Source organism: Perna viridis, chromosome 11 (genome assembly GCF_037379345.1).
Source record: "Perna viridis isolate PV_CMFRI_1.1 ecotype Kerala chromosome 11, ASM3737934v1, whole genome shotgun sequence".
In the NCBI taxonomy this organism is placed as follows: domain Eukaryota; kingdom Metazoa; phylum Mollusca; class Bivalvia; order Mytilida; family Mytilidae; genus Perna; species Perna viridis.
In genome coordinates, this window is record NC_142455.1 from 22,394,680 (window position 1) to 22,418,164 (window position 23,485).

General features: G+C 34.7%; 1 protein-coding gene and 1 long non-coding RNA gene across 4 annotated transcripts in view; both read left to right on the plus strand.

Moving 5' to 3' along the window:
• Nucleotides 1-259: 259 nt before the first annotated feature.
• Nucleotides 260-2,547, plus strand: LOC148603372 (uncharacterized). Its single transcript, XR_015916400.1, has 2 exons — nt 260-812; nt 1,775-2,547. It is a non-coding gene; the product is annotated as an uncharacterized LOC148603372 (long non-coding RNA).
• A 3,263-nt stretch (nt 2,548-5,810) lies between these two features.
• LOC148603373 (mucin-like protein) overlaps nt 5,811-23,485 on the plus strand; it is a 30,285-nt gene continuing 12,610 nt past the window's right edge. For all 3 annotated transcript variants that reach the window (XM_088551871.1, XM_088551873.1, XM_088551872.1), the window contains exons 1-4: nt 5,811-5,959; nt 18,107-18,203; nt 20,189-20,301; nt 20,639-20,830. In XM_088551871.1, the coding sequence (XP_088407997.1) occupies nt 5,911-5,959; nt 18,107-18,203; nt 20,189-20,301; nt 20,639-20,830 (451 nt within the window). In that variant the 5' untranslated portion in view covers nt 5,811-5,910. The remainder of the gene's footprint in view (nt 5,960-18,106; nt 18,204-20,188; nt 20,302-20,638; nt 20,831-23,485) is intronic.

Sequence of the window (23,485 nt, forward strand, 5' to 3'; positions counted from 1 at the left end):
TAAATACCGGTAGTACATTAATTTGCCTAAACTTACAGCATGCTAGTCAAAATATAAGGACCACCCATCCTTTTCAGACAAGTCTAGTTATACTATTTGGACACACCTGTGTAAAGATATGTGAACTGAATACAATGTGTCGTGTTTCCAATTACATTTTGTTGATATGGCTCGCTGAACTGAAAGATTTTAATACCCTGGGTTATTAGCCGAAGCAGTGCTGATACTATCAATTTTGTTTCCATTTGCACTATACTCGGCGTCACATAAATAACATACTGTTAAAATTTGAATAAAAATATTTTCTACGACTTTATTGACACCAACCGTCGTTTAAATTGTCTTAAATGACTTGCTCATTCGTTTAGCCAAACAGCTTCTCAAAAACAAGTCGCTTATTAGCTTAAATCATGCGTAACAAATCCTTACGGGAAAATCCCATACTAATATCCGCCATGTTGGTTTTTACGGGACGATTTGTTTACAAACGAAGTGCGTAAGTTCCCGTCGAACTCCGGTGACAATCGTCTGCTTGATCAACTTCTCGGTATTATACGTTGTTCGCGTAAAATAAATCCGAGATATCCGAAATAACGCCGAATTGCATTCTGGGTTCTTCGGTTTTTGGACAAACCATTTAAACGTAAACAACATCTCCTAGCAACCCGATCACTGTAAACATGGCCGACTTTTTACAATGTAAATATTGCCACCTAGAATTAAAATCTGACCGGAATTTAACGATTCAATGTTTAGGGAGAAGCCGTTTGGCTAAACGAATGAGCAAGTCATTTAAGACAATTTAAACGACGGTAGGTGTCAATAAAGTCGTAGAAAATATTTTTATTCAAATTTTAACAGTATGTTATTTATGTGACGCCGACTATAGGACCTATTCATTCCTGGATGCAACCTATTATAAATGCAGGGTGACAAGCCAGGCATGAGATTCTTTTGTTTGTTTGTTTGTTTGTTGGGGTTTAACGTCCGAGCAGCAATATTTCAGCTATATTCAGACGATGAAATTGATGATAAAATGAACATGAAATGATGATGAAATGAAAAAGTGATGGGACACAAGGATAGTGGGGTCGACAACTTTTGATTGCCACTAGAAAAGAGGAGGGTTGGGCAATTTAGCCTCCTGTGGCGGAGCCCTAAGGTTCCTACTCCTATCGAATACCACAGCAGAGTTCTTTAACGTGCGAGGAACGTGGCATATTTCCCAACACGGTGCACCACTATGGTTTGCGGTCAGGTTTTCTGTATTATAGCCTGACAACCCCAGCTTGTAACATACCAGTGGTACCCCATTCCACCACCTGGGGCACACAGCTAAGGTTCTGAGCACTATTTAATCGCCTTTTACGACAGGCTTAGCACTGCTGCAGGTCTATTCTTTTAACACCCGGACCTGCACGGGGCGGCATGAGATTCAAATGTATTTATTGTTTTAAGTACTTCTCCGTCTAAGAATCGGGCAAAATGTATATAAGATGTGGTACATTAAAAAAAACTCAGAGATTTTATTGCATAAACCTATTAGTTGTTCCTGCTAACCACCAGAAATAACCTTCAAAGTGTTTGTAAAATTTGCCTTTTTAAGATATTGATGGGTTAAATATAATTAAAATGCACTACAAAAAAATGGCGGGGAAAATTCTCCCACACTCTTTCCCTATATAAGCAGTCAAAACTTTCTACGTCACAGATGCTTCAGGATAAACTTAAATGGCTTTTTGTTTGTTTTCTAGTTGTACTGAATATATTTTAGGCAAAAATGGATAAACTGAAGAAAATGATGTGCCACCTATTGCCTGATTCTTACACAGAATGGTACTTCATTGTTATAAGAACTAAGAGCGATGATACCTGTATTGTTTTCGTATTCTATGAGCAAGTTTACATCTAATGTCGAGCCTGTCATTGGATTCCATTGTACTTACTGTTTTAATTGTTACAAGAGATATGATACCTTTACTGTTTTTGTATTGTATCAGTAAGTTTACATCAGTTGTGATGATACATTTCAAGCGTTGAGAAGATACTTTGCAAGTGTTTCCGACTTTTACAGTATCTTCGTATATAAATAACGTTGGCTCATTTTGCTCCACTGAAATACATGTACCATTATCACTTTAGCACTAAGCATATTCATTTTGTACAAATGATTAGTTAAGCATTTTGCTGTACTGTTCATATAGGAAAGCAAAGTGTTCGTATCATAAACTGTAATACGAGACATGTGTAAATAAATCTTCTTCGATTGTTTATGTTATGCCGGAATGTTTTTACTTATGTTTATGGGAAAATGATTGATAGATCCTTGATTAGTTTACATGGAATTACATACAGCAATGTAGTCTATATACCACCTTTCGTTAAATTAGGCGTTCGAAATTTCTTGTGCGTGTTTCAGTTTTGTATTTCCAAGATATCCAATTCAGTACTTTTCAGAAAATTTCAAAATGAATGAATATATATCTTTATTGCATTAAGTCTTGACATTTTACAACTGTACAAATAAATCCTAAGTGTTTTGTTTTGTATGTGTGTTTTCCTTCGAAGAAGAAAGATTTAGTGGCGGATCCAGAGATTAACAAAATGGGAGGGCTATATTTTTACCAAGGCCAAATTTTTTTGCTCAAGAAAATTGTTAAAATATGCATTATATTCTCACGTGTCAATCCTAAATAAGACTTTGCTTGATAGTTATTGTGAAAACAAAGCAAATTTGAGAATTCGATCGTCCGGTTCACCCGTGTTTTGGTTTGGATCCGCGTACGAGATCATCCGAGCACTGTTAATACTTTCACTTGAATGTTTGTAGTTTATCGAGTCACATACATTTTACAACGTTTATCAGAAACATCTTAAGATTATATTAATGTATCGTTTCAATTGTAAAGAAGGTTGTTGAAAGTGATCATTTGCCGCACTATTTAATGTTGACTTTAATGAAACTTAACTGTAAATGTTAAAAAAATCAGAAATATGCATGTCAAAACCCCACCTATCTAATAATATACACATACTGCCTGTAGTAGAGGGTGTTACGCTGTAGTATCAAACGAGACGAAGTCGAGGGGGATATATTTACAGAGTGTGATACGATGCGTAACACCCTTTACTACAATCAGTATGTGTTATATTACATTGAATACGAGAGTGTGATATATCGTGACGTCGAAGGTGATATATCGTGTGATATATTGCTGCCGTCGGGGTGGTATATCGATCCACCCATCACTGTTCAGTGGGGACGGGGCAATTTTTTGTATGAAGTTTAATATTATGATATTACTCAAAGATACTTCCCTTTATGAGAAAAGACTATTATGTGATCTCTGCATCACTGGCCTTCTCGGAATTTTTTCAATAGAAAGTCAAATCACACTATCAAAATGATGTTTTTTATACCATGTTTCACCCACTGCCTGATTCTTACAGAGACTTAATGTAACAGTCGTTTTCAATGGTGTTCGATTCTTAATAGTTGCATAAGTACCTCAGAAGTTATGTTTATGTATTAACCCTTTGCATTTTAAAAGAAAAAAAAGTATGCTTCAAGGTTTATTATGTACTCGTTATATATTTGAGTTGAGATAGATCTGATAGAGTAATCAAGGGAACCAAGGTTATAGCCGAAATCAAAAGAATGTAATCCAGGGACAAAGACCAGACATGGAAAACAGACATACACAACAAAGAACGTAAAGTAACTAAAACCATACATACAAAGTAACAAAAGTAAATGAGCAACTCGGACTCCACTAAAAACTGGGAGCATGGAACAGGTGCACCGGTAGGGTAAGCGTCCTCTGCTTTTCTAGAAACACTCGCCGAGTTGCTCATAAAAAGTCAAGTCCGGGATAGACAAACGAGGAAAGGAAAACTATGACCCGTTGAATAAATCAGTTTTCATGGTGCTGATGGATACACCATAACGATTCACGAGTTCATGATGACGACCATAAAACTTCTGTAGTGATGACTTCTTGTAGCAACATAACCCTGTTCCAGAAGCCTATTTGTTAGAGTTTTAGCGCGATACAAAAAGTCTGCGTAGTTTTGGCAAGCTCTGGCATAACGTATGAGTTGTGAGATGAACACTCCATACGCAGGGGCGGAAGGGATATTGCAACAGATGAAAGGAAAGTTGACATATGAAATGTTATTTTTTCAGTGGAACGGCTATACAACCACAGGACCGTAGCCAGGTTTTCTGAATTGGGAGTAGGAACTGATCACTGATAAGCAATTTTACTTGGTTATCTGATATGATTTCTCTTTAATTACAGGCTAATACTAGTATGTAAATCGAAGTCTTTTGGTTTTTTTTCAAAGGTGGGGTGCGATTACACCCGTCGCAACCCCATGGCTACTGCCTTGAACCACTTAGTCAGTGCGTCTTAAGAGATCTTTGTACAATGTAGTACTTTTTTTTTCTCAGCTACTCTCAGGATAATAATTTCATATTAGTTTTATACTTTTGGTTAGAGGACTCACGTATTTTCTGTCACATCTACCAGGCCGTTGCATCTTTCTATGTACATGTATTAGGTTCTAATGGTGTATGTTGACACATGTGAATTCTTCAAACAGGTGTTAAGCATACACAATTTTGTAAATTTAATTTGAGTTGTATTTATGTATTTAGCGATTTCTGGTTCGAAACCACTGCTGATGGACCAAGGTCCCCGATATGGTATTCACCAGTCCAGTAGTCAAGCCCGTTTAACCCAAATTATATCATATACTATAAACAACGAAATTTTGCAGTTTTACAGAAATCAAAAACCCGAAAAAAAACTTAGGTTTCTGCTAGTATTGCTTTCGGTAGAACTTTGTGCTGGATTTAGATTCAAAATTCGACATTATTGAATCACGTTTTGAGTACTTCTTGTATACAATTTTCTGGGTGTAGATCTTCCCATGTATTTTGTTCACGTGTACAGATTTGCAATACTAATATGAAGGACATTTTTGTATTTCGATTATGATTATTATTGATGTCATTGATTATGATCATGTTGAGTTCAATGTTTCGAAATTTGGTGTGTGACTAATACAGCATCGTTTTGTCCACGATGGCGAAATCAAAGCATATGTTGATTTGTACGCTATGAATTGTAGATTTTTCAGATAATCTTTTGGAGATAGCTGTCTCTTTTTCTGATGTTTCTCATTAATAGTACTGACAGTAATTTGAGACCGTATACTAGTATTAGGATCCAGTAGTCCTTTTCACAAAAAGTGTAAGTGTCAAATTAGACGTAAGTTATGACGTCACAACGTACGATTAATTTTACACTTGTTTGTGAAAAGCAGTGCAAGATATGTGTATTCACTAAAAAAATGAACTTATAAAGACCTGTGTGGGAGTGGGTGATATTTGATAAAAGCTAAAATTAAACTATAGGTCCATTTGCGTCTGTTGCGTGATTCATACCTCCTTCACACACTTTTTTACTTTCTATTTTCCTGGCGTAGATCCCTTTTTATACGATAAAGGATTGGTAAATCGTGTACAAAGAAGCGATTAAACTATGTTGGTTGACTGGACAAATAATACTTTTAAACAAATTTACATCTACCTGCAATTTTACGTTGCGAATTCTTATAATAAATTCATGAGATACATGTACTTTAATGTTACGTAATGTATACCTGACACGTATGGTGCGAGCCAGTAATTTTCTACTAATTATTAATATTTAGAAAAAATATTTCTAGAATGTCGACTAGATCGAGGTAAATCCGTACAATTTATTTTGTAATTTAGGTAGGAAGATACCGTTACTTTAAACCAAAACCTCGCTATTGCTTCAGTGACTTCGAGGACACGCCCATCAGAATTAACTTGAATATTTCATACTATTTTCATGTAAACCGTCTAGGTGACAATTTATGGCAAAAATTCAAATAATTTCATTGTTTTTACTATCATTTGTTGAAGGTAAGATTCCTTTCTTGTTTTTATCTTAAAGTTATTTAAGAAGTGATCCTCATAACAGGCATTTAACTGTTAATAGAATTTACAAATCCCGGATGTTGTTTATTTAATTACTACATTCTCTTCCATAAATTTTGTTATTCAATATATATGTATCGTATAACACGTTCCTCACCTCAGAGTGCTATTATCTAACAGACATACACGAGTTTCATCTCCCACAATGATCAATTTTACGGTACTTAAAGAGAATCGATTATTTCTGATACTTCTCTCAAAACACCTCTGTTACATTGGACATTTATTATGCGTTATACATGTCCAGATAAGCACTTCTATGTGACAAGATATTTCGTAAAATCTTAACTGTTAATGATTGGGACATTTTATAAAATCCCATCAAAATGACATTATCATGTTTGAATAGTTAATATTTTAGTCAGTTATAATTTACTATGCAGCTTCACTAGAATGATGGGAAAATCAGATTATGTAAATGATCTTTCTAAAAATAATTGTTATATGTGAAGTAGACCTATGAAATACTTGTTGTCTTCTGCACTGTGTGTGTGTAATGTGTATAATATTACAACTTGTGACTCCAACGCCTGCTTAACTATGTTGATTCGGGTTACTTTATAGTTTACCCGAATGCGATGACAAAATAATGCATTTTAAATATCTGCATAGGCAATGAATTTCAAAGCATTTCTAAAGCAACAAAAACACTAAGGATTACCGCGATCAGAAACCAGCATACTATATTTTCACTTTCTTTCTTCCTTTTTTGCTCCATTATAAATATATATTTGTTGTTAAGGAAGCTGAAATACGTATGTAATTTGAAAATTTACCTAGAGTGAATAGTTCATTATGCTGATGGTCATAGCAATATATGGACCGGTTGGTTGCTCTCCACCCACCCCACCACCACCCCACACACAAAAGATATGGACGAAGCGTAGATGAGGTCAACTGAATTTGTTTTGGGCGACCAACCGTTCCACATATATACATGTAGTTTTGCCTGGATCATACATGTGGAAGAAAAGAGGAAACGTAAATGTCCTCGTGTATTATGATGTCACATTCTTAATTTGAATGCGAGGTGGCCATGTAATTTCCTATCGCTCCTATGATGTAATATATATACCGAGAGTTATGTCTAAGAAATTTCTTAAAAAGTATAATGTTGCAAGTTAATAGTTCAAAAATAAACTTTTGCAATTGTATAAACGTCTCTTTATACGTTACAGTGGGTATTGGAAGAGTGGGCATTCCAGGAAGACATCTTTTTTTTTATATACGTTAAGAAATGTTTTTACAAAAGTCCTTTATAAAAAGTATGGGCGAATGAATGGCAATGTCCATGTTCAAGGTACTTTCAAGAGACAGGAGGGAGAAGTTCATTCAAAAACTTTAAATTGGGAATTTTTTGATTTAATCAAAGTAATAGCTATACAGAAAAGTCATGACTTAAGTGGTAAGCAGGCACGTTTCAGGTCGCATTTTTCAGGTGGTGCAAGGTGGTGCACCCCAATGCGCATACGTATGACGTCACATCCGGTGGTCAATGACCTGAAGTGACCCTTGAGTATGACCGGAAGTGGACCTTGAGTGACCGGAAGTAGACTTAGATGAGGGGACTCATACAGGGAACATGAGGACCTTTTGAAGTAGGATGGTGGGTCTTAAATGTTGGGATGTGGGAAACGCTTATTATTTTTCTGAAGGAGCAGGGAGGTGCACCCTAATGCGCATACGTATGACGTCATACCCGGTGGTCATAGACCGGAAGTGACCGGTGGGAGATGGGGGACCGAAAGTGGACCTTTGGTATGACCGGAAGTGGACTTGGTTGGGGATTAATAAAAGGAAAGACTTCCATTGGTATTCTCATTAAGTATCCTAATTAGTGTCATTATATACTATAAACAGGTAAGTATGAAAAAGGGGTGTATTATGACAAGAGTTATATTTCTTTGTTGTTTGTTTCTTTATTTTTTTTTATTATACAGGAGTCACATGACTTAGGGTTAGGGTTGAGGAGGATTTACATAGAACAGACATGACTGATGAAGATTAGGGTTTGCAATAGAACAACTGTGAAAACAAAAGTGAAGACTAGACCTTAAAAAACAAACTACAAATAGTCACAGTTTTAAGCTAGATAATGTGTTAGGATAGGGTTATGGTAAAGTTAGTGTTGAGTAAACATAAAAAAGACCGAGCTAAAGAGAGTTAGAGTAAAAGCTAGGATAAGTGTTACAGTGAGGGTTTTAAGTCAGGGGATAGGGTAAGATTTAGTGTTAGATCTCGGCTAAATTCTTCGTCTTGGATACGGTTAGGTCTAGGGTTAGGTCTTCACTTGGTTACATTTAAATCTATAGTTCGGTATAGGGTTATGTCTACGCTTATGATTAAGTGTAGGGTTGGGACTAGGTATTAGTATTTGTCTAGGGATAAGTTATGTCTAGGGTTAGGATTAGGTCTAGTTAAGGTTTCGGTTAAAGTTAGATCTAGACTTAGGTCTATGTCAAGGGTTAGGGTTAGGGTAAAGTGTTGGGTTAGGCTTAGGGTTATATTTAAGGTTGGGGTAAGATGCTGATGTTTGTCTAGGATTATGTTTAAGTTCGGATTAGGGTTAGGGGTTAGGGTTAGTGGTAAGGGGGTTAGGTTAGGGTGAGGGTTAGGATTAAGTGTATGGTTAAGTGTTTGATAAAGTATAAGGTTACACATAGTGTTATGTATAGTGTTAAAGTCAGGTTAAGGTTAGAGTTTCAGATAAGATCTACTGTCAAGAAAATTGTTAGAGTCAACGGTTAATTATAGGCTCAGGTCTCAAGTGTATGGTTAAGTATAGGGTTAGGGATGAATTTTCAGAATTGCGCAGGGTTACTTGTTTCTATCACAGGTTTTGTATTGGTTAAGGCTTGGTATTAGACCTTTGTGTTATGAATGTTATTGTTAAAGAAATAACCATATAGTGTTAAACCTCATGTCAGGCTAAAGGTTTAGAGATAAAGATAGACGTAGTTAAGGTTAGGATGAGTGAAGGGAAAATTGTAGGTGATTAGAATCAGTAGGGTAGAGACAAGAGTCGTTAGATTCGGGAGTCGTTAGAGTCGGGCGTAAGTATCAAGAATCGTTAGAGTCGGGAGTAAGAGTCAAGAGCCGGAGTAAAGAGTCGTTAGAGTCAAGAGTCGTTATAGAGTAGGGGTAGGAGTCAAGAGTCGAGAGTTAAGAGTCCGAGTCAAGAGTCGAGAGTTAAGAGTCCGAGTCAAGAGTCGGATAAGAGTCGAAAGTCAATATTAAGGGGTCAAACATAGCCTCAAAAGGCGGGGTTAGAGTATGGAAGGAATATCAGCGAGAAGATTGTTATAATTTTCCCCTCAGTTGTTGAAGAAAGTCGTCGTTTACAAGATGTCCACGACTTGTCCAGAATAGAAGATGATCTTTACAAGAAGGTATAATATGAAACGTCATTTTAGGAAAACTCATGGATACCCGGCTTTACTTGATGTACCCCATCGGAGTGAAACCAGGTGTTCTTACTCTAAACCATCGCAAGGATTACTACGAGAATCATGCAAACACACATACGCATCCTGTCCAGCAAGAGACAACCTTGGAAAGACAGAATCGGATGCAAACTGGTTTATCGGACTACGATACTTTGATGACAGAACTACACCAATATGCTTTGAGAAAAGAAAAAAAAACCGAAAGGGCTTCGCTAATTGATCCAGGATGAAACTCAAGAAAACTTACCCAAGGACGCAACTGACGAAAACTTTTTCATACACCCGACAGATTATCCCCTTGCTTTCGACGTACCCAAAGGATACTTGAACGACCATTTCATGCCGTGGGCCCATCCCTTTACCAATGTCAAAGCAGAACCCACCGGAAGTGGAAAAAGATGTTTGTACGTCGATTCGTACAAAACGTTTAGCACATGATGATGCCTAGTCTTGATCGGATAACCTGGAGCTACGACGTGTATCAGACGATTTATGGAACCATATAGGATGTAGACTTTGTACAAGGACTCCCCGACCTTGACACCTTGGATCCCAGAGAGAAACACTTCCTTATTCTAGACGATATGATGAATTCGGTCACCGAATCTATCTCCCATCTCTTCACGAAATATTCTCACCATAAAAATATAAGTGTCATTTTGCTGCTTCAAAATCTGTTCAACAAAAATAAGTATCACAGAACCATCAGTCTGAATACCCATTACTTGGTTCTGTTTAAAAATCCCAGAGACGTATCACAGGCCATGACCATGGCCAAACAAATGTTCCCCAAAAAGACAAACTACTTTATGATATCGTACGAGTATGCCACCGCCAAACCTCACGGATATTTACTGGTCGGCACTCCCGACAACTTGAGATGAGATTGAGAAGCAACATTTTCCCATGGGAAATTCAAGATGTGTTCTTGGATGAAAAAAAAAAGTATAAATAGAGATGAAAAAAGATATGTTGTCACTTCGTAAATGACCCGCGAAGGAGATGGACGCATCCGGAGCAATGAAAATAAAGATTTTCAAGAAATTTCCCTGTCAAGGGATTCATTTAGAAGAGGTCACCAGTTGCGATGCCCTATACGTGCAATGGACGACAGGAAGGGCTCAATGCAAACCAAAAGAATAAACTGACAAAAGAAAGTGAGGTCCCAAAAAGACCTCGTGGTAGACCTGCTGGTGGAAAGAAAAAAGCCAATAAAACAGATGTAACGCCTATAAATGGAACTGTATAGAGAGGAATTTGGAACAAAGATCGTGTAGCTGTATTAAGAACGTAAAACGTACAACGTCAGAATATCAAATACTGGTGGAAACCAGAGCAGAATATCGTGCATCCTTGTATGAGAAACAACGATCTTAAGAAATAAAGAAAGTTACAAAAGTTCAACAAGATGAATCATATTGATCTACGGTGCCAGAACCTGAGAGGATAGTTCATCAAGAAAAAGGAGGAGCTATGTGGGAAATACAACGAACACCACCAGAAATCATGTTACCGAGGACCAAAGGAAGTGAAAATTAAATATAGTGGGAAAAAACAGCCTAGACGCCAATGTTACTCGGGCGGCAAGAAGACTCACAGTAAAGCCGGATCATAGAAAAATCAGATCGTGAAATTACTTAATGGGGAAGAACAATTTATGGAACAGACCATTGAGCAGGACCCGGATTTGAAATACAGACGACACCCTACGACGAATATATGAATATGAATAGTAAATAAAAAAAACCTTGTTGTGTAATGAAACTATACTAAAGAAAGACCTTCTTACAAAAGGGTAGCTCAAAACCGATAACACCTATTAGCAATAGCATAACAAACATTTATTATCAGAGCCTCATAGCACGGGTCAAAGTGTGAGTAACATACCATAGATAAAAATTAACGTCACAGAGATAAACATTGCACAACACGTCCTTACATCTGTAAGTATTCATAAAGCACAATAAAAACGGTTAAAATCAATACATGGGCTATTGAAATCACCAGTAAAATAGGAAGTTTCAAACACATCTGTCTAATCCATGAGACATCTATTCAAATTACACAATCCATTGAACATAAGAAAATCAAATCAAAATTGAAAATCTGTTCAAAGTGCCCATTCAATTATTACACAAAGACAATAAAATAACAATTAATTTACAAAAATAATTAACGTTAATGAAAATGTAAAATTAAAATATATATATACAAAGAAAGATACCTCTTGTCATAATACACCCCCTTTTCATACTTACCTGTTTATAGTATATAATGACACTAATTAGGATACTTAATGAGGATACCAATGGAAGTCGTTTCCTTCCCTCCAAACCTTTAAGACCCCCCTTCCGAGATCAAAGGGTCCCCATGTTCCCTTTATGGGTACCCAACCAAGTCCACTTCCAGTCACCCAAGGTCCACTTCCCGTCATACCCAAGGTCCAATTTCGGTCCCCCATCTCCTACCGGTGACTTCCGGTCTATGACCACCGAATGTGATGTCATGCGCATTTCCTTGGTTTATGATCTGCTTTTTTTACCTACATCAGATAAATTTTGTAGTTTCAAATAGGTTAAAAAGGGGGGGGTAAATTTTACCTTTGCGAGTTGACTATGCGAAAAAAGGCAAATGACAGTGACACAACAGTATATACATGTACACGTAATAGTGAAAGAATAAGGCATATATAGATATGTTCCCAAATTGGTTTTGATTTTTTGAGTGTAAAAATAAATTACAAAGAACTTTTTTTATATATTTATATAACCCATACTAGATATAGCAAAGTGATGTAAGAAATGCAATGACTTCACATGACCAAAAAAAAACAAAAAAAAAAACAGGATTTGGAACATCTTAGAGTGACATGTGGCAAACATAAGAGAAAATAAATATACAATAAGAAACTAAATGCAGTAAACAATTGTGTTATACGCCTTTCCCAAGTGATTAAAGAATAATAAAAAAAAAATAACGAACTAACGCTGGCCAATAGTTAAAAGATGGAAACTCCATGTAACAAATGAAGGAAAAACCGGAAAGTTAGAAACAACCACTATGATCCAGACCTTGTAGAAGCATTTCTGATGACAATGTTGTATGAAATCAGGTTTTATAGGAAAACAGTCTCCGGAACAAGTTTGCAATTCCGGTGAGTGCAAAAATGGTCTCCACTATTTTAAGCCGCAGTAAAAAAAAATTGTTAGAGATAATGCACGAACATACTAGTAGTAAATTGAAATCTTACATTCTTACAATTCTTACCATTTAAGCACAGTAAGCATTTAAAAATGGATTTCCTCTGAGGATATCTTATTTCCTTTGAGGAAATCTGGTCTTCCTTTGATGAAATTTCATTTCCTTTAAGGAAATATCATTTCCTTTGAGGACAAATTACACATCAGACTTCCTTTGAGGAAATTTCATATACAAAATTTTCTTAAAGGAAAAAAAATATTCCTTAAGGAAATTTACTCAATTGCAATTTCCTCAAAGGAAAAGGTCTTTCCGTAAGGAAAAATATCACGGTTAAATTTCCTCAAAGGAAAATTTTTTTCTTTCCAGAACAAAATTTTAAGTGAAAAAGTGTTTTTAAAGAATAAATTTTGTCATATTTTCTTTTGAAAAGTACTGTCAAGTGTTTTATTGATGACTTAAACTTATTTAATTGCAGTGCTTTGAAATACAGGTCAAGTAATTGATCAAAGTCATATCTTATAATTAAGAAACAATACATGTGTATAAAAAGCAAATTGTGAAGATAAGTCACTGGCATATTGAGAGCAATGAATGGTCCACCATATCTATGATTGTTCTCCTTGTGCTGCTAATATGGCAACATCATAAATCTGTATTCTGATCTGAAGAAAAAAAGTGGTCTTCTTTTACTCTTAAACCATATTATGCTGAAAATATTATGGTGAATGTTTAATTGTCTATCAAATTATACAAGTGGCTGGTCTTGGCAGTTTGTTTTGGAAATAACATTTTACCACAAAAAGTTACCTGCTAGAAGTAAACCGTTTTGTAATACATTACTCTAAGGAAACAAAACATGTTTCTTACTGAAAAAAACAATAAAAATCTAAAAAATCATATAAAAATGTTTTTATAATTAAGAAGTTGACTGTATACTCATTAACACCAAAAAGACGAATTTAAACTGTAGAGATAAACTAATGAAAGATAGTGCATTCCCAAACATTGTAGTGAGTGATATAGGTGAAATATGACCTAAATATAATCTTCATACATTAGAAATCTGTCACCGGCCAAGTCAGTATTTCTGGAATACTTTAATATGGAGCTGAAATGGACAAATATTGAAATGTGTATTGTAAATTTGTTCATGCTTTGATCTCATTTGCTGTTGTTGTTTTATTTATCTTAATTATTCTATCAACTGTGAGCTATAGGCTTTTGATACTGCAATCTGTTTCTACAAATAGTGCTTAAAATTGCAAAGTACACTTGCCTCTATATGACGTACTCTCTTTTTTTTAATGCAGGTACTAAATACTGTTTTCTGTGAATACCATTCAGAACCACTAACCAAATCATATATAGGTTCCAAAAGATAGTTGTAACCATTAACAGTAACTAGTTTAACTTTACAAGAAGATAGTGCAAACAGAAGAAAGAAATTGAAAACATGACATGAAAATGTAGTATTCTGTGTATTTTATGCTTAAAAACTGAGAAAGCAGTGCTCTACTGTGCATATACAAAAACGTCTTGAAAAGAACTAAGGGATAGTTATCATTATACAGATAACATTATTTTTATTCCTGAAAATGAGATGAAAATGAAAGATTGATCGAATGAAGTTGAAAATACTGGGTATTTATGCTCAGTCTCCAAAACAACAACCTGCAGTAAGGTGTTTCATTATTCAAGCGCCTACCCAAGCAGTTGTTTCTCTTTGACCAATACATGCTGAGAAAAGTAACATTTTCTACAGATTCAAATTCTCTTTTTGACTCAGCTTGGGGTGAAACCAAACATCATCCACAATCAAGGTAAGCATCCTACCAGGAGGTTCATCATCTATACTGAAAGAAGAATAGACAATGTAATAATAAAAATATACCTTAAAAAGTCAGCTTATCTCTTCTTTCTGCATCACAATTTAAAAATAATTCTCAGCAACAGTAACTAGCGTATCTATACAATAAGAAAGTGTAAACAGAAGAAATTGATTTGACATAAAATGTCTGTAGAAAGGTAAACAATGATACGAGTAACTGATAGTTGTAAGATGTCACAAATGATTCAATATGACCAAAAAATGATAACTGTAGATTCTGATTAGAGTCTTTAGCGAAACAAATAACGTTATGTGTATGTAGCCATTTTGTAAGTTATATCGAAGAGTTTCTATTACGAGTGATTTGATTGGATTTTGGATCCAGGTTAAATTTAGGTTACTCATTAGATGGCGCTGAACGATACCCGCTAAATATGAATGAGTGATGTCAGGGGTTTGAGGGAGCGAGGGTGGACTCAAAACCCTGACTTGGGAGGATGGTGAAAAGAAGCAAATGTTAAACATATTTGACCCAATTTATTAGAAAAAGTTCTATGTTATTAAACAGAGACGTAAATATACAAAAGATTTCTGTGTATTATATCTCAGATGTACCTAACCACGGACTGAGTGACTTTTCTAAATATTCACTTTCATGCACGTACGGAGAATAATTTAGAATCAGGATGATGTGACCGGGTCGTTACTTCTATCACGGTATCCATGCATAGTATGTATTTTACAAAACCGTATCCATATGCCTCTTGACGTCTTGTGAATTCGCTTAACACATTATATTATAATAAAATTTGCTTATTTCAAATGTTGTAAGTAATGGTAGACTAAGCGTAAACAAGACCATGTACTAGATTACATGCAGAAGTTTATGTTATTTGCACACTCAAAACTTTGGTGTATCTGTCTTATGTACAAATACCTGGTAGTCGTCTTATGTAAATATATATTCTGAATGTATCACTTTTACACCTTTGATTTTTAAAGAATTATTTAAAAATGACAGGTATTAATGTGGAATATTTCAGCATTTGTGTTATGTTGCTCTGCATCAAATTCAGTATTATACACTTTTATGATATTTATATTTTAAACTCAATTGTTTTAGGACTTTCCAAGAAAGTCTTAAACTGACACTCATCCAAATAAATAATTTAAAACCACTACTTCGTTACTTTACTGGAATCTGTTGAAGACGGGCGAGACAGTCCTCCAGTGTGACTGTGTTATAACATCCGACACAAACCAGCATCAGATATTGATCAAACCAATTACCTGAAATACAGTGTTTCCAAGGCTGAGCTAATTCCGTCACCTGGTTGATCTCCCCTCATCCACTGTTACAGCACTGTCCTAAACATTCTCAGAGGACGCACCAGCTAGGATGATCAAGCTAAGCCAGTAAACTGCTAACCATCAAACCCAGCAAAACATTTGTTTGAATGCTTATTAGAATATATAGTTTATAACTATAATCCATTTATAGACAGATCACTTATGATAGAATCAAAATGAATCCATGTTTTGATGTAACCAGTACAAATAATAATTTTAAATCAAAAAGTATACTTTGAGTTTTACTGTATAGATACTTCAAAAAATACTCTCAAGTTTGCTGCTCAGCTCATAAAAATATAAAGTATTGATATACGTAAAGTAAAAAAATTAAACATTTTCTGAAAATAAAACTTGAAGCTTGTTACTCTAAAATTTCGTTTGAATTTTCCTCTGATAGAATTTTTGCAAAAGCGAATTTGTTTTGTGTATTTCTGAAGACCTATTTTTTTCCTTTAAGGAAATTCTAAGTATAAAACAAAGTCCGCAAAGGAAACTTAATGATATGAAATTTCCTTTGAGGAAATTTTGACATGAGAAGTTGCCTTAAGGAAAAAGTTTTTCCCTATTTTTCTTTGAGGAAATTTTAAGTGATAAAATTTCCTCTAAGCAATTTCAATATGATATATTTTCCTCAAAGGAAATAAGAATTTCCATATGGAAATATGATTTCCTATGAGGAAATCTGGCTTAAAATGCTTACTGTGCTGAAATGGTAAGCATGGTAAGAATTTAACTTATGTCAATGTTTTAGTAGCATGTTAATGCATCATTTCATTTCTGACCAAAACATTTTCGCCTCTATTTAAATAGTGGAGACCATTTTTGCACTCATAGGAATTGCAAACTTGTCCCGGAGACTGTTATAAGACAAACCTCCTACTTTCGGGAAATTATTTCTGGTATATTGCAATATAGGCAATAACAAAAAATACCCATCGAGTAAAGTTGGATAAAAGAATGTGTCATAACAATATAGAAGATAAATAACAACGTTTACAATCATAATATTACACATTATATTTCTACTTAATTTATAATATATTGATAAAATTATATCTATATCCATTACATAGGTAATTGCATGCACCAATGCCGTAAATAAATATGGGTAACAACAAAATTACGGAACACTATAATCCGATTCATAACCAAGTCAAGTCCAACATTATGGCCTTGACTTGGTAGACATTTCAAACGAAATTGTTGGTAAAATCTAGGTTTTACAGCGCTCTAAATCTCCAGCTTCCAGTGTGATGTGAATATACCAGTAGTGATTAAAAAGCATTTGCATGCTATTGTCATAATCGGTCACATCAGCACAAAGAACAATTTACAAAAAAAAAAAAAAAGAATAAGTTGTAGTTACATGACCTATCATTTAAATTTCACCTTATAACTTCAAAATGTAAATAGTATAACGAGATGGATATTGTGAATATGTCTAAGAGACGACTGCCTACCCCATCGTGATGACAAATGTCAGCTTAAGGTCGTTTACTGGCAAAAGTGTAATACAAGAAGTTGAAAGCAGTTCATCGCAGTATTCTTTAAGCTTATTTGGGGGATGTAATTAACGCGTATATTTCGAAACTGTGAAATTACTGTTGAATAACTGTTGACAGTCAGTAAATTAAACATAATTTGCTTCATTTATCTACTGCTTCCTATTTCAATATTGTATTGTATGTGATCTTATCTTTACATCAGTAAGTAACAATGCACTTTATTAGGTATTATAAAACTAAGGTTATGTAATTATACAAATTAAAACTTTTAATCGTGGTTTGTTTTCAGGTAAAAAGTATATCAATACACGAAACAAGGACATGAAAAACTTATATTTATAGCATTGTAACGTACTGAAAGGACTTTGTACGCTAAGGCACGTTTTTGGCCCCTATTTCAGAAAAAAATAATTAATAACGAAAGTATCAATTAAAAGAAGAAAAAGATGGCCAAACATCTCTATTTTATCATATGCGTAGTATTTTAATCTTAGTTTCACTTAAGTTCATCTTTTAAGACGTCAAAACACCATAGAAACGGGAAAAGAGGGAAAAATGCGATTTTCGGCAAAAACTTCATCTATTTTTAATGCCCGGCCAACGTGACCCACAGAAAACAAAATTGCTTTGGACACTTCTCGTAACGCGGAATCATATTCAAAAAACATTATCGCGTATTATATGCATGATTCTTTTATATGTATATATAAATAATTATAACAATAGTTTTACTTTACAGTTCGTGCCCAATGTACTGGCGAACCACTGGTCTTAACTGTAGGATACGAAACAATGGAGATTACATCACCTGATTATAATACCAATGGATATCCACCGTGAGTATGTTGTACAGTTGTTTTATGGCATATGTCAATATCAGAATTTATCAACAGAAAAATGTTACAGACAGTGATTTTCACGCAACCTTTGTTTTAAGTCTGCTTCTATCTCTTAGAAGTACTTTGTTTTAAAAGATATCCTAGCTACTACTGTTTCTATGTATTTTTTGAACGTTATTAATTCGTAATGCGTCTATGACGTCGATGAGATTCCAGGGATTTTTTGTCCACGAACTAAGTCGAAGTTACAGTCTTTCAAAAAAGAAAATAATAAACTAGAAGAGCATAAAAAACGAAATCGAACATCCAATATAAACCGGTTCAGATATTTTCAGGACGGTGATTTTTACTTTCACAATTGATCAATATGAAAACTGTGCTGTTAAATTGGCTTACACTCAGTGTGAATCAAAATACTTACATCCACGTCAATATTTTCCTTTTTGGATACAATACTACTGTTAACATTAGACATTGGACAGAGTAAGTTTTTGACTGTCGGATAGGAATAAATTTGTTAAATTCTAATTGCTTTGTTTTGCTTAGGTACCCCGTAATTATTTTATTTATTCTAAACATGAGCAAATGTTTTCTTAAATACAGATCTGCTGGGAAGCAAACACTACAACAAAAAATAAATATTTGAAACCATGTACGTTTATATACACTAGTTTTTTTTTCTTTTGTTATAAGGAAACAACATAAATTTAACTGAGTTATTATTGGTAATTTTTTAATTACAAAGATGGATTGTGTTAAATTTGAGACGCTAACAAAATAAATGTTAGTTTTTTCTATGTCACTTAATTCATTGTAAGTAAATAATATGTTACATATGTCATGCCGCACTCAGAGCTACCTGAATCCAGAAATAAAATACAGGCTAAACTATCTGTAAATTAAAACAAGGTGATAAAAAACTCTTTAAATAGATCGGTGACCCTAAATGTTTGTTACATAAATTGAAAAAAATATATTTTTTTGTTCAGTATAAAGACAAAATATCACAAAGATATTATTGGTAAATCAAAAAAGTAGTATATGTCTTTAAATCCTACCGTTAATCTTACTATTTATAGTGTGCTACCTCATTGCTTTGTGTACCTTCTATTTAGAGTGTGCTACCGGAGTGCCTTGTGTGCGTACTATAGAGTTTGTAAGTCTTGTTCGAGTTTTAATTTCCGGAATTTCTGATATAGAACGTTTTGTTATCCGAAGTCCGATCTGCATTTTATTGTTTACTTTCCCGAAATCGAAACTCTGCATCACAATGCGAAATCTTCTTTTTTATGCTGTTCTTAACATTTCTGTAGAACAATATATTTGTAATTTATTGTCAGTACACAAAAAGATATTTTGCTTTTAATATTGAACCCAATTATATGTTAGTGACGAATCTCCATGCATTTGAATGGTAGACGAGGACCCATCCTCATGAAACCACGCAGATACGTGACGAGACTTGCATATCCTATTCATATTGTGCTACAGGAGTGCATTGTGTGCCTACTATTTTCAGTGTGCTAAAATAGTGCCTTGTGTACCTACCATTTTGATTTATCCAAGAACCAACAGACGTCTTTTATTACCAGTCTGATGAATGATTATGCAATAGGCCTTAGCATGATGCTTTTGTACTGTTTTGTTTTATGCATTTGTTTTGTTTTCGAAGAAAATAAAGTAGAAATTTATCAAATAATGTAGGTCCATATCTACGATGTACATTTTACAATTTTTTATTTGTATGTACTTTATTTTTCATCTTGTACTTCTTAAGGGTTTTGGTTCCAATGGTGCTGATGAGAAATTATTCCTTGAAAAGCATATAAAGCATACCGAAATATGCAACATCTATGTCATTAGTAGTTTTGCTTTTTGTAATAATTCAATAAATAGTGGTTTGTATATGCTACATTATACTCATTACATAAGAGACTGTTATTGTTGTTTAATTCAAATATAAATATTTCTTTTAATTACAGAAATACATTTTGCCGATGGGTTATTACTTCAACAGTTGATGGTGCCAAGCTCTTGTATGCGGTGATGAATATGACATTGAACTGTGCTGGTGACGCCATCAATATTTATAATGGTTTGTTAAGAAAAAAATGGTTTTCCATATTCAATTGAGAATGTATTTTTCGGTAGGCATATCGAAAAATCATGACTGCCCATGCGTATATCTTCCATGCAGTATGAGTAGGTTTTTATGAACTAGTTCGATTCTATTGTGGTATTTGTAAGAATTTGAAATACAATAAGCCTACCGCGAAGGTTGTTATGGCATCCATTTTGCCAGTTAACGTAGACTTTTTTTTAGTACAATACATAAAATGTAGTTGCATGTGTAGATCTATTGTGATATTGGCCGATTTTTAAAATTTGTTGGATATTTTTTTTATCATTCATATATCATTGACGTGTTGTAGGAAATACTACTTCAGCAGAAAACCAACTTGTAGAAAACGACTGTACCTCAGGTTTGTCCAGAAGTGAAATCAGAAACATACCTTCTGAAATAGCATACAGCGGTCAACTTTATGTAACATTTCAATCCGATAGTGACAAGTCAGCGAGAGAATGGGGATTTAAAATGCTTATAATCAGTGGAAAGTCACATGGTCAGTGTTTTCAGTCTAAAATCTAGGTTTGTTAACCTATTACAGGGTGAGTCAATAAAATTCGCCATATTTTACACATTTGAGCTCATACAGATTGTGAACCCTCTTTTTATATATGCGTGCGTGTCGATGTCAAATAAAATTTTAGGTATCATAAGATATAGTTGTCGTTCTGCAATGCCAAAAATATGTAAAACGAAAATTATCGGATTTTCAATTTTTCCCAATATTTTTTAAAGGTGGTAATTTTACCTCATATGGTTATAGTAATGTACAAATGTTACACATCATGGTAAAACGTTTGTTAGGATGCTTTTAATTGTTTTGTAATACGCATGCGCATAGTCGGTGAACAAATTCTAATTCTTACTACAACGACTTTTCAAGTGTCATCACAATTACAACTGCAAAATGCTGTGCTTTGCAATCCAGATTTGTAGCTCTTACAATTTCTGGAGCATAGTTTCCTGCAATTTCACTTCGACAGTTCTTGGCATGATGCCCCTATTAAAGGCAACGAAGATATCCAATTCAAGGACCGACCCAAAGTATGGCCGAAATGCAATACAGCTCTTTTAACATGCCCTGAAAATGCAGATTTTAATGGTGGGCTAGCATTACATGGCCTTTGCTTTCGTGCAAAAAGATCAAGCGTCATTTGTGCAGGTCATACATAATTACGACGAATGATGCAATAATATTGACACAATCCGAACATATTTTGTCTATTAGAGACTCAATCGTCTGAACACATCTTTGATGAAGATGGAAAGACATTCCAGGCTTGCAAACATGATGTTTTCCATATCCCAATAAAGGCAGACACTGTATCACAATCTTTATAAGCGAGGAAAAAGGTAGGACTCTTGCCTTTGGTCAAAGAGTTCTAGCGATGTCGTGCGTAGGAATCCATTGAAACTCTTCTTACTATCCGAATACAATCCAAGGTTGCTCAAGATCCAACTGAACAAACATTGATAGCATCGGAGATGAATATCATAATGCTATCTCTACCATTAAGAGTTACGTCCTTCGCATGCAAGAACATTCGACAGTCTGCTTCTTAATTGTTGCACAGAGAAATTTGTGATACATCGCTTTCAGTATTTGAAAGAACATATTCATCTTTTATTACAAAAATTGCAGTTTCAGATCGTTGGTGTTGGTTTTGATTTCAGGAAAGCATGTCTAATATTGGTGTAAGATCCAAGAAGGTTTCTATGCGAGAAGAGGGAGAGTAAGATTTTCGATAATAGACATTTCATTAGGGTATTGAAAAACGGAAATCCCTTTTCCACGGAACAATGTCAAAGCAGTTTTAGATGACAGATTATGATCGATATTATCAATAGCTGAAGTCGTGAAGACACCTTTTTGCAAAACTGAAGGCCAGACAACACCATCTTCTAAATATGTTCGAATCACAGCATCAACTAATGAAGTAGACATTTCTAGAACACGATCATGCGATATGCAAATACTATGTTGAAACAATAAATCAATAAAATTACGCTTCCTTTGCAAAAAATAGTATAAGATATACCACAAAAGGAGGCTCTCGGTCTGCAGAATGTTTTTGACAACTGCCTTCATTAGCTGCTTTTACAGAAAGTCTTACAGTAATAATTAAGAACTGACTTGGTCAGAATCAGAAACTCCCTTTTGAGTTTGAGATTCAACATTAGAGCCATGCTCAACCATCGAAACTAGTGCAAGAAGAGACGTTGGAACGGTTTTGTCACGGATACTTCGTCAAAAAGTGCCAATAAAACGTATCTTGTGGTGACTCATATCCTTTCGCGCGATCTCAGCTGCCTTTCTCAGATACATAGTATTGGTATAATCGCTAGCAGATACCATTGCCTGACCAACTTCCTTCTCGAGCACAAGTTATTACCTCCTTCCCGTTTTTTTGGTAAGCTTTTATATCTGTTTTCAAGGCGAATTCCGCTGATATCTTCTGAGGATGGAGGAAAATCGCACAACCTTTCTCATACAAAGACCAAAGATCAGCAAGTTTAACGACAACACCACCAGGATTTGCCCTTTGGGATTCTACTATATGGGTAAAGGTTCTGCAAATACCATTTCGTCAGTGTGTTCCTCATTTTTCTTATCAGAAAAAATCATTCTCGTTTAAAGCCTTCCTTTTGCGATTGTATAGGGTGGTAAAGCATTTAGAGTGGCATTTAAACTCCTCTGCAACAATATTTTGGCAAAAAGGTTTTGATCTTGCATGACGAAAGCACAACGGTTAAATCAGTAGTTTAGTTGCATCGCTATTTCCTCTCGTACTACTGTTATGATGGATTCCTTTGAACACAAGAAGCTTTTTGCTTCATCCACTTTCTCGACTGCGTTTCTTTTTCTGATGGCTGATGAATTAAGATAATTCAACTTCATCTTCAGTTCTTACAGATTTTCGTTTCATGGTCCTTTCTTATTTTGTGTTATTGAACAATATACTATAGAGTTATATACTATTTAAAGTTGTTTCGATACCATGGCCATCATATATCCGCCTTATATTTAATGGTACTGGCATCTCATTCAATCTTTTGAACTCGATAATACGTTTTGCCAGGAGAGTATATCCCACTTTTATTCTATCTGATGGTTCAGTACGGGACATCAGTGCCTCATCCTTATCTATCT